This window comes from Olea europaea, chromosome 10, assembly GCF_002742605.1.
Source record: "Olea europaea var. sylvestris chromosome 10, O_europaea_v1, whole genome shotgun sequence".
In the NCBI taxonomy this organism is placed as follows: Eukaryota; Viridiplantae; Streptophyta; class Magnoliopsida; order Lamiales; family Oleaceae; genus Olea; species Olea europaea.
Window position 1 is genome coordinate 31,651,544 of NC_036246.1, and position 11,109 is coordinate 31,662,652.

General features: G+C 35.5%; 3 protein-coding genes across 11 annotated transcripts in view; 1 reads left to right on the plus strand and 2 right to left on the minus strand.

Annotated features, from left to right (window-relative positions):
• Positions 1-415: 415 nt before the first annotated feature.
• On the plus strand, positions 416-3,515 carry LOC111401843 (dihydroceramide fatty acyl 2-hydroxylase FAH1-like). Of its 7 annotated transcripts, none has more exons than XM_023029776.1 (8): positions 425-754; positions 867-919; positions 1,524-1,597; positions 1,889-1,996; positions 2,118-2,314; positions 2,476-2,581; positions 2,663-2,809; positions 3,058-3,515. In XM_023029776.1, exons 3-8 carry the CDS (start codon positions 1,547-1,549, stop codon positions 3,175-3,177), a joined length of 729 nt encoding a protein of 242 aa, XP_022885544.1. In that variant the 5' UTR covers positions 425-754; positions 867-919; positions 1,524-1,546; the 3' UTR covers positions 3,178-3,515. The 7 variants fall into 7 exon arrangements, with proteins under 7 accessions (XP_022885543.1, XP_022885547.1, XP_022885544.1 ...); XM_023029778.1 differs by having other exon boundaries at positions 1,527-1,597; XM_023029780.1 differs by having other exon boundaries at positions 427-754; positions 1,904-1,996.
• Positions 3,516-3,576: 61 nt separating this feature from the next.
• On the minus strand, positions 3,577-6,870 carry LOC111401842 (RHOMBOID-like protein 8). The gene is made up of 6 exons (XM_023029774.1): positions 6,352-6,870; positions 5,026-5,189; positions 4,755-4,918; positions 4,404-4,669; positions 4,205-4,331; positions 3,577-4,080 (listed from the first exon to the last, which is right to left on the minus strand). The coding sequence occupies exons 1-6, from the start codon at positions 6,675-6,677 to the stop codon at positions 3,958-3,960; spliced, it is 1,170 nt and encodes a 389-aa protein (XP_022885542.1). The 5' UTR covers positions 6,678-6,870; the 3' UTR covers positions 3,577-3,957.
• Positions 6,871-7,693: 823 nt separating this feature from the next.
• The window catches only part of LOC111401845 (primase homolog protein-like), a 12,101-nt gene continuing 8,685 nt past the window's right edge, over positions 7,694-11,109 (minus strand). For 2 of the 3 annotated variants that reach the window (XM_023029784.1, XM_023029782.1), the window contains 7 exons: positions 10,511-10,591; positions 10,069-10,134; positions 9,863-9,979; positions 9,700-9,747; positions 9,520-9,605; positions 9,041-9,101; positions 7,694-8,169 (listed from right to left, as the gene is read on the minus strand). In XM_023029784.1, coding sequence (XP_022885552.1) covers positions 8,089-8,169; positions 9,041-9,101; positions 9,520-9,605; positions 9,700-9,747; positions 9,863-9,979; positions 10,069-10,134; positions 10,511-10,591 — 540 coding nt within the window. In that variant the 3' untranslated portion in view covers positions 7,694-8,088. Of the gene's footprint in view, positions 8,170-9,040; positions 9,102-9,448; positions 9,606-9,699; positions 9,748-9,862; positions 9,980-10,068; positions 10,135-10,510; positions 10,592-11,109 lie in introns of all 3 variants that reach the window. The other variant, XM_023029783.1, reaches the window with a different exon arrangement.

Genomic DNA, 11,109 nt, shown 5'->3' on the forward strand with positions numbered 1-11,109 from the left:
AGTTTTCTTCACTCCATCGACGACGGACAGTTTTTCGATGATGGCTCAGTGAGAGAAATGAGAGAGTGAGTGAGAGATTTAGGGTTCTTTGAATGGGGGATTGGAGCTTGCATAGTGGTTTTTGCTCTATTCTTTTTTTTTTTTTCAATTTCTTCTGACACTGAATTTGGTATTATTCTTCCATTTGTCAAATCTCGTTTAATTAGGACATATGGGATATTTGAAATTAGTTTCAAGGGCAAATATGATTAAAATTGGCATTTTTGCAATGCTAGAGAAAAAGTTACATTTTTGTAAATGTCTTGACAAATTTTGACGTTCTCTACAATTTCCACTTAAAAATAATGACCACCAAACAAGGGCTACAATATTCATTATCTTCATTTAAAAAACATTTTTCTGGGGCCCAAACCACAACCCTGTAAAGCAGTTCATCAAATCTGACGTACCTAAATTCATCGTGTGTCAATCGCATGACGAGATTTGAGAAATGCATATGAATCTGTCAGCTTCGCTAATAAAAACCAAAGCGAATTAGCCAATTGGCTCAGGATCTGCGGCCACGATCATCCAATAATTACTTTAGTTTTCTCCGTCCATAAATATACAGCAATACTCACACAAGTGTGAGTCTACCCAAAATTCGGCTGACCATTAACCCTCCGTAGTGGTGGCGCATTTTGTTTGTGGCGTTTGTAATTTAGAGCGAGAACCTCTTAGCTTAAATTGAAAGATTGGACCAGCATTATACTGGGTTAGTGTTTTTATTTTCTTTAATTTTTTCTTGGCAATTTTCTTATATTTCATATGACATACTAGATCTTTTTTTTCTTTTTCTTTTTCTTTTTTTTTTTTTCTTTTTGCAGAAATTTTGTGGGTTTTCGCATATAGATTTGTCATTTGACGGCGCAGTGCAAAAGTACATTGTTGTATATATTAGATTATAAGCCGGGAATTTTATGAGTTCTTAATTTCTGATAAGAAATATTTAAATTTTGAACAAAAGTTGGGTTCTTTATGAAGAAAATTTTTGGGATTGGTGTTGGTATTGATGATGTTAATCCTTTTGTTCCCTTTGATTATGAACTGCAAAATAAATTGAAAGGATTGTTATGTTGTGTAAATCAGTGAGTGAGTGCGCGTGCATTAAACTTTCGACAACTTCCTGTGGGCCTTCCCCCCTTACTATATGCAAATTCATTTCTTTGTCACATGTAGTTATGTGCATTTTCACACAATCCACTATCTTCAATTATGTAGTGGGAATCTTTTACTGCAGACAACTTGATCGGTATGAATAAATGGGTTGCAAATTAGACACTTTACCAGACAGAATGAATTTATTCTATTTGCAGGATCGAGAATATAAAATTGATGAGCATATTCGTTCATGAGAAACTAGTTTGGAAACAACAATAATGAAGTTTATTGATCTATTTTTTATGGCATTTTTCTTGTACTTACGACATTTTGTTTTTGTTTTTTTACGTGCCTACCTCTTCAAATTCTCTCTTTCTCTGCAGTAGTTACATTTTGAGGAACCAAGATGGTTGCACAAGGCTTTACCGTGGACCTTAATAAGCCTCTTGTCTTCCAGGTTAGCTATTGAAGCAATTTCATCAAGTTCTACATTAAATGGATCTTGTTCATGCAAATTCTTTGCATGGAACCACGCTTCTTGATTTATAGCACGTCTTTTTTTTCTTTTTTTTTTAATTTGATCTTGCCAACCTTTGAATATTGGCTTTTTCTTAAACCTTTTTACTGGGAAACACAAAAATTTAATCCTTTCGGTATATGTATTTTCTTTTGCAGTCCACTATCTTGCTTGACATCTTGTTCTTGTGTGTCCATTTCCGTCACTCTCACTTTCCAATTTGTAATTCAGATGGAAATTTTACAGGTTGGCCATCTTGGGGAAGCTTATCAGGAATGGGTTCACCAGCCAATTGCCAGCAAAGAAGGCCCCCGATTTTTTGAAAGTGATTTTTGGGAGGTATCCATTAAACACTATCATCATTTCGTTAACTGATGAAGAATTGACAGATTTTTTGTTTTCCTCAACATACTTATGGCAATGTTGCAAGTTACTGAATCGTTTACTCCTCTTCAAACAGTTTCTGACGCGTACAGAGTGGTATGTAATCCCGCTCATTTGGCTCCCAGTTGTCGGCTGGTTCGTTTTGATGTCCATTTGGATGGGCCATACCATTCTGCAGGTAGCATTGATGATGGCATTTGGCATTTTTGTGTGGACTTTGCTAGAATACACTCTGCATCGCTTCCTTTTCCACATCAAGACAAAGAGCTATTGGTAAGCTTTACTTTCTCTGTTTCCCTTGGTTTCTCTCATCTATCCGTGTGTGTGGACTTTTAAGCAACATTTACCTACTAGATTACCATAGTTCTTCTTCTCTTCATTTTTATTTTTTCTTTTCCGGCTATGTTTCTGAATAATTTCAAGTGATTTGTTAGGGGAAACACCATTCATTATCTTCTTCATGGTTGTCATCATAAGCACCCAATGGATGGCCAACGCCTTGTTTTCCCTCCCACTGCAACTGCTATTCTTTGTGTACCAGTATGATCCATCCCTCAAACAAAATTCATTAGTTTTTGTACTTCTTTTTGCTTAAATTCTCTCCTGTAATGCAAATTGCAGTTCTGGAACTTGATAAAATTCATGTCTACCCCGTCTATCACTCCTGCTGTGTTTGGAGGTGGTCTACTGGGTTGTGTAATGTACGATGTAACCCATTACTATTTGCATCACGGGCAGCCAACCAGTGTCGTACCTAAAAGTCTGAAGGTAATAATTTGCATATTTGATTGTATCAACAGCTTAAGCTGAAAGCTGCTAGCCTTAATAGTTACGGAATCTCATTCATGTAGATTACAACCAAAAATACAGATATTAGAGCAACTTTAGTCAATTTAATTCAATATTATATAGTTAATAGTTGAAAGGCACCACTGTACAGCAACTTGGGAGAAGTGTGTATTTGTCTTAAAAACTAAATGATCATTTTGTAGAGATCTGACTATTATGTTTTGCAGAAATACCATTTGAATCATCATTTCCGTATCCAGAATAAAGGTTTTGGTATAACTTCCTCACTCTGGGACAAGGTTTTTGGAACACTACCTTCAACAATATCGGCTGAGAAGAGCAGCTAATTCAATCGTGAAGCAGTGATAATTAGAAGGGGCTTTTATCCAATTATTTACGTTGTTTTCCCAGACTGTGGGAGTTGCACAAAAAAAAAAAAAATGACGACCACGGATCCAATATTTATCTTTTGGGAGTCGTGTGACGACGATGTTGATCATTTTGGGAGTTACATGAAATTAAAACCTTGTTCATCAATCACGTGTAATGTTGGTAATGAACTAGACAAACATGTTAAGAAAGAAAAATAGTTTAAACTCTTGTTTAGTATTTTGTATCAAACCTGCACCGAAGAACGTTCTCGGGTCAGGATAATGCCAATGAAGATGTTTAAAGTTCTAAAACAGCTTTCTTGTCTCATCTATATATCAAATATTATGTATAGACCAAGCAATAAAACAGTGAGCTTAAGAAAGATGATTACAATACTTGTCTCATCTATGTATCAAATATTATGTATAAACCAAGCTATATGCATGTTCTTTCAAGAAAAACTATATCATATATACTTATAAATCAAGCTTTAGGCCCATTACTTGAATATAGACTAAAGAGAATTAAGCATTCTATGCCACAGACAAATATTCATTGCAAGTTGTAAAAGAACACGGATTGGACGAAAAGGTATTTTTTGTACACGGTATTGCAAAGTAGAACTTACAAACTTCTCTTTCTTTAATCCTATTCAATACGGTTTAGTTCAGTATGTCAAACATGCAACAACTTTATGATCCTTCAATGGCATATTTGTGTGCACTCGTGCTTGTCCATATACAACTTACAATCTTTTACGAACATATAAGATTGCAGAGGTCCTCAATCCTTGCTTGTGAGAAGCTGACGAAAGGGAACACGGTGAATTTACCATTGCCGGAGCAAGTCAGTGTCAAATGCTCCGAGTTTGCCATTGTCTGCAATGACACAGAAGTAGGATAAGCTCCATTCCAATCCATTGTTTTTTAAGCATTTTAATTAGTTTACGCAGTGTCTTTATAATTTATTCTTTTACGAGTTGTACGTTCATTTCTGCCATACCTCACAATGAGTCATTTTGCTACCGCAGGTCCACCATTTGATGGGAACGCAGTCAATATATTGGCACCAGGCACAATATTTGTTCATATTTATGCCTTGAACTACTGCCATAATAACTCCTGCAAGTCTGAATAATGAGGAGACATCAGTTTTCGTGTGAGGCCAAACTGTTAATAGTAGAATAAGAACATAAACTCACAGAAGACTGAAGATGACAAGAGAAATACTCCTCAAGACTGGTCTGTCTAGCTTCTGCTTAAGTTTGACAGAATGCTTGACATCATATTCAAATAAACCGCCTTTATTTTGATACATTTTCCCCAGTTGAGGCTTGAATAAAAGCATAAAACCAAGAAGGAAACCCGAGATTAATCCTCCTATGTTTGAAAAATTGTTGACGTACGGCATCAGGCCAAGGACGAAATTTAGCATCAAGATTGCACAAAAAGCTACAAGAGTAGCAAACTGCAATCAAATGAAGGATGAGTTATCTGTCTGAGGGAAGATGCCTAAAGCAAAGAGAGCGCACTACCATAGAAATATCAAGGACCTTTTTGGCATAAAATTTCCAATTCCTGATAAGCGCAGATAGCATTGCACCAAGCAATCCAAACAACGTACTAGAGGAAGCAACTGATGGTCTATCTTGAAGAAACATAGCAGCTACCAAACTTCCGGTAAGAGCTGAAAGTATGTAGATAACCCCTATCCTTGCTGCCCAGAAAAAAATTGAAGAGGAACGATAAGAGACTAATGAGAAGGAATTCAAAATCTAGTTATTAATTTTCTTAACCATAATTAGATAAATACAGAAAATTTACACGGTCCAAACTCTTGTTCTAGGTGAATTCCAACAAATATTACACAAGAGAGATTGATTATAAGGTGGAAAAGCCCTGCATGCAAGCATGGGCTCGTGAAAACACGCCAAAACTCCTGATCTTTTGCCAAATATCTCAGCCGTAAAGCCCCCATTTCATCAAGCCTACAGTAGCAGAAAGAAGTATCAGTACTTTTATCCATCTGAATTTAGGACTTCCAAGCCTAGTCGTATCTCAGTAATAGAAATTTAGCTGAACAAATGTATTTACTATTAAGCTCAATGAGATAAATGAGACCCATTTAGCTCTTGTAAGTAAATCACGTATTTTTTTCCTTGAAGAAGCAGCAAAATAAGCAGGAGAGTTTTGCCACTCGACAACTATAATAGATCAGACGAATATAAGAAAAAGGTGGGACTATGCAAAATTTTTGGGATACAGAGAGAAAGGTGCCAATCACTTTTTGAATATAAAATCAAAGAAGCTTTTGAAGGAAAAGTTGCCGATACATTTGTAAAAGTTCAAAAGCATAGTCCAAAATGAAACCAGTTTTAGCATTCAGAACCAAAATGGTTACTGGAAAAGCTTCATTAAGATCTATGACTACTTCTGTTAGCTAAGCAATCATGATCCTGTTAATCATAGGAGTGAAGCACAAGTGGTGATTATCAAATGAAACAGTTCTATGCCAAAATTCTTAGCATCATAGGAGCAGAATTCAGAATAAGCAATTTAATTCAGCTGGCCTTTCAAGTTCGCGATGAAAAAAAAGATGTAATATTCTGGAAACTACTTCACCATGTTCAAAATTCACGGATAATAAATTGTTCCTCATAGAAATCAAGCTAAAAAAGGTGTTGAAAAAATCCATGAAATTTTTCTTGAGAAATAGAAAATATCTTTCTGCTAACCCTCGTAGACAAAACTTCTAGATTTAGTGATTTACTCGAAAATACCCAAATTTCCTAGAGAAACCCCTAGTAGAAATAATGAAATCAACAAAACCATCCTTCCCTTTCATGTAATAAAAATATAAACACAATTGTACTTGTTTTCCTTGCCCAAACACAGATAATGGCATTCACACAGTTTCTTCATAATCCCAAATGAACATAAATTAAAATGAAATGCACGTTAACAGAGAGAGAAAACATCATAATCAACCCATTTATGAAGTTAATACGATTAACAACAAGTCGATATATAAACCTGGATTTAAGTTGATTAGGGAAACTCAAAGTAGATTTATTCAAGAAACTCATAATTAATGTATCGATTCAAGAAAATCAAAACTTCATATCCAAGAAAAAGCAGAAAAGGATTTACGCAGAGGCTGAGGGACCAAGCAGGGGATTCTCAGAGAGGGGCTGAAAGGAGAACCTCCCTAGGGGTTTGAGCGCACACAGTCCATGAGAGTTGCTCCAACAGTCATTGATAATCATTGTGGCAGCAAAGGCTATCAAGTGAAGAATCACAAAAAGAGAAATGACCCATGTATTCTCCTTTCTCTGAGACAATGGCCTAAAGAATGGGAAAGGGAGTTTCTGTTCTTTGAGAAGTTCTTCTGCAGAAAGCTCTACTGACATTCTTGGCATATGGGATTGAATGGGGTTAATTTGTATATTGGTTTGAAGTTTAGAGGTGTCTTCCATTCGATTTCTGTTAATAAAAAGAAATTTTTTGAAATTGTGAATTGAAATTCCAGCAGGTCTTGGCCGAAAAGATGATTTCGTGTGATGAAGGAGGTGAAATTGCAGATGAATTTCTGCCAAAAACAATGGTTTCTTGGAATTGAGAGCAAGGGATAGAAAGAGAGTGTGTGTTTCTCTCTCTAAACAGTTGGGCTTGGCGGGATGGGGTCTTTCCTCGTTCTTGAAACAGTTATACTGAACGCCGTTTTTATTTATTTTAATTAGCGGCTTTTTTATTAAAGACCAAAAAAAAAAAAATTTAAAAAAATAGAGAAGCTCGCCAGAGTCAGCCACACAAGCTGTTGATTTAGTTATTCAACCTCTACATGACCCACCTATAATGTCGAATCAATCCAAGACATAATTCAATTTAAACCATACCCGAGTTTGAATAGTTCAGACTTACATACGTCAACATAATTGAAGTCGTCATGTTTTTAGAGTCGAACATGTTAGACAAGATGATGTGAACAACAGTCTTTATTAAGGTAACTATGTCTAATACAGCTCTTATTAAGGTATAACATTTATGGACCGTGCTACACATATATAGTCATTTACCTAATTTTTTACCCACTACTCACATCATTTGAATAGGACCTCGATTTAAATTATTAAATTACACATAGGGCCTGCATGTTTGGGGGGAGGGAGGGGGGGACACAGTTCGGTACACCCCCCTTCTGTACAAACATATTTATCCAACATTCATTTAATATTAATCATTTCCGCATATAAAAAATTCCTCAACGTATATTTTTGCTTTGATATGTAGCGAAGCAAAGGGGAGGAGCTGCCATTTTCCTTTCCTACTTTTATTTTTTATTTTTCTTTTCTAATAGGCATGTTATTTTTTATAATCAATCGAGCAATTTCTCTCAATTTCAAATTAAAATTATTATTTCTTGTAACCTTAAAGGAATAAATACAAGGCTGTCTCAATAAGATACTAAAATAATACAACGGAGCCTGTATCATAAAAAATAAAAAATAATTATGATAAAAACGTAATTTAGATTTCAATCGAGACTTTCTCCCTGATTACAGTTAAAAGATGCGAACTTTCTCCTGCCTTGCATCAATCAGAAGACGAGTCACAAGAATCTTTCATCAAGCATTTCTTGTCTATTCTTGATAAACCAGTATATAGACACATAATGATTTGAATATCTTAACCATTTTTTTATTTTCCGATCGCCTGGATTTCCATGCTAAAGCCCAAAAGAAAATTCCTAGATGCAGAAAATAATACCACAACATTCTCGTGGTTGAATCTACACAACAAACATTTAGCATTACATTTCTAGACCAAACTGGTGAATCCTCCTCTTATACTGCGTAGACGTACTAGCTCGTAGATAAATCAAGCTGATTAGTTCCAGTCGTGTGTCTGATACACTTCTGCTTTGTCAATCACGTCTCTCAAAGCATCCGTGCCTAGATATTTGAGAACCTGAACCCATAAGACAAAAATAAATTTCTGTTCGATGACCATATGTAATGCAGCCCCAATAACCGTTCAGGATTTAAGCAGTTCCATGTAGTGTAAGAGCAAATCATTATATGGAAGGAAAAGTCTACATGTACATAATTATTGTACTTAATATTGTCCATAATGTGATGTGACAATCATCAGATTGTTGATGTGAAAGTGTGAGATTTGAATTAAAGATTGGATCCAGTGCCACATGTAATTATGGACACCATTATGTAAATAATTATGTACATGTAGCACTTCCCTTATATGGAATGTACGGGGAAAAAGGGCATAAACTAGTGCATGTTTGGTACGCATCACTGTATAAGACAATATAAAATACAAGATTTTAACTTATTTTTCTTCTTTAACACTAAAATCCAGTACCCACCTTATGCTCCTTACAAACGTACCAAGAAGGCACAAGGTGAGATCTCGTTTCGTCCCATCATACTACTAACCTTTCACCAATACAACAATAAATTTATATAATTCCAATGATATAATGTGCCGCAGCATTCTTTCTTGTCATTGCCTAATATCTCAAAAACAAAAACGTTCGCAGAGATCTAAACCTTGCTGTGATGCTTTGCCATCAGAGCAAAATAAATTTTATGATACTGTCATTTTTTCTCATATTCCCATTCAATCTTTTTTGCTAAATGTTTGCCAGATCCAAAGTTGATTCTCAGAAATAAACAGGTCTGGAATACCAAAAAGTTGCAGGCATTCGAACAATAAAAGTTGAAGGGTTCAAATAGTGACACGCAATTCCTTTCCTTCCTCTATGCGGAGAAAAAAATGTAAAAGACAGTATAAAGTGAGAAAGAGTAGAGCAAGTATCAACCTCATTTGCATCTTTAAAAGAGTTGAACTCATCTTTCTTCGGCCAATTTACTTGCCAGCATCTAATGATCATCAAAAGAAAAGGACAACTTAGACAATTACAAAAAGGAAAAGGTGCATGTCTTGTTGAGGGGAAAAAAAACTGAGGCAATCAAGGAGTCAAAAACGAGATACAAAGGTGTCAACTTAAAAGAAGAAAAGCACAATCACGTTTTTGGATGGAGTACCCAGGATATCTTTGTTCATAAAGATCATCAATACAATCACCTTAGAACTTTTTTAATATACCAAGTTTTTTCAGATTTTTCTATTGCATAAATTATTTACTGACTCGAATAAAATCTGTGTAATTATAGCCTGGTGTGCTTATTTTGTTTTAAATAAAAAAGAGCCCAGAACTAGATTCTACCGAAAAAAGATACACGCAATGTGCAGCAAGATTTCTTTGAATTGAACTGCGATAAGTTGGTGCATTGTAACCTTTCTCTTCCAAGGCGACGAGTGAGCTCCTCAGCTAAAGCTTGGCCAGGTATATCACCATCAGTTGCCAAGATTATCCGAGAAACCTAATAGGGATAGTAATCAAACATAGGAAAAAATGGTCTATTCTGTACAAAAAATAGATGCTTTTAAAGAAATGCAAACATGAAGGGCTCTAACCTTGTCAAGATAATCTTTGCAGTTCCATAGGTACTGGAATCTGTTATCCTGGTGCAAGGAGCACGTATGAAAACAGAAGTATGAAGCATCAAGAAGCAAAAACTCTATGATAATTTAATGAAGCACAAACTTGTAGTTAATTAATTCCATTTATTCAGCAAACCTTCTCTGAAGATGGTAGTTCTGTGAGGGAAACTGTCTGTGGTGCACCATCAGGAACGCTAACACAATTGAAAAAACCAGCTTCTTCCATTGACAGCTTATCCATTTCACCTTCAACCTATGATGATAATAGAAGTCAAACTATAATAATCAGGTCATAAAACAGAGGTGCGCCTATGCACTAATAGCAAGAGTTCAAGTGTTTACAATAATTATCTCGTCTGCATCTGCTATATTGTCAAGTCCATAAAATATTTTTTCAGTACCTTTTTCCTGAAAATTACAAGCAACAAATTCGAAAGTATCACGTCAACACCCAGAATGAAATCATTTGCTTTTCACCACCAAAATATTTTATTTATACAGATTTCATTGATCGCTCATCTAGACAATCAGCATTAGGATTTTCTTCATGTACTCTTCGTTTATATGGAAAAGGATCAATGCTGTTTGACACCTTTAATAACAGAATTGTGAAATTGTATCACTTTTCACTTTAGATTTACTATAACAAGGATTTAACTTCAAAGAGTGCTGATTTGCTGGTTCCAAGTCACCATTTCAACTCATTAATCAAAAAATAATAATTACTTGGTCTTGATCAAATGCATCCCAACTTGAGTTTCTCGAGTAAATATTGACTACATACCTGCCAAAACTTTTTGTCAACTGTCCGGTACTTGCAGCCCACGAGCAGTCCGTTTCTTCTATAAGTAAAGGCAATGATTTTCTGCATTGGAAATATAGCTTGAGTATCTATACAATGAAGATGAAAAAATGATATTTGCTAAATATCATTGTATTACCATATAAATGATAGTTCTTTCTCATCTTCCAACAGAGAAAATATGTATGTTTTTAAGTTCATATTATGAACACAGCTGATAAGTACTGCCCAGGATACTCTCAATTTTATGTGAGAAAAACAAAGGAAAAGAACTGAAATGAAGGCTTGTATTGCTGGAAATGTGAATTACAAAAGAAAGACAGAATTAAAGGCAGCCATTAGAGGCCGTATTTTCCCACACTCCTACTGAAATATTGTTTTTGCATAACTATCCTTTCCCAACCCTTTTTTATTTATAGGCTACTACTAACCAAATTGCCTTCCTCACTCTTCCCTTCTAACAAAATTTGTTACTGCCTCCCTCTTCTCCACTCTTCTTGATTCTTCTAGAATAAGTATGCTTAATTGGGGGCTTATCAATTACCCCCCCCCCCCCCCCCCCCCCCCCCCCCCCCCCCCCC